Source organism: Cystoisospora suis (genome assembly GCF_002600585.1).
Source record: "Cystoisospora suis strain Wien I chromosome Unknown contig_11886, whole genome shotgun sequence".
NCBI classification, from domain to species: Eukaryota; Apicomplexa; class Conoidasida; order Eucoccidiorida; family Sarcocystidae; genus Cystoisospora; species Cystoisospora suis.
Window position 1 is genome coordinate 1 of NW_027164649.1, and position 277 is coordinate 277.

Consider the following 277-nt stretch of genomic DNA (forward strand, 5'->3'; position numbering starts at 1 on the left):
CCCCCTCCTCCTCCCCCTCCTTCTGCTTGTTGTCAAGGGGCCTCTACAACCTCTTCTTCTTCACATCAACTACCTGGAAGTGCAGGAAGCCAGCTGTCCACTGCGACGCCTTCTGCGAGTGTGTCTTCGGCAAGTATCATGGGAGGGGCGTCATCAAGTAACAATGTCTATCCGTCTTCTTCTACTTGTCAGCAAGGCGTAGGAGGAGCAGCGGGAGTCCCTCCGCCTCCACCTCCACCTCCTCTCTCTGGGTGTCCTCTTCTTCTTCCTCCCCCGT

At 57.0% G+C, this 277-nt stretch overlaps 1 protein-coding gene across 1 annotated transcript; it reads left to right on the plus strand.

Moving 5' to 3' along the window:
- Positions 1–6: 6 nt before the first annotated feature.
- CSUI_011449 (uncharacterized protein) lies at positions 7–273 on the plus strand (the record flags this gene model as incomplete). Its single annotated transcript, XM_068071547.1, has 1 exon — positions 7–273. A coding segment is annotated over one exon (267 nt), but the record flags the coding sequence as incomplete, so codon positions are not given.
- Positions 274–277: the final 4 nt, after the last annotated feature.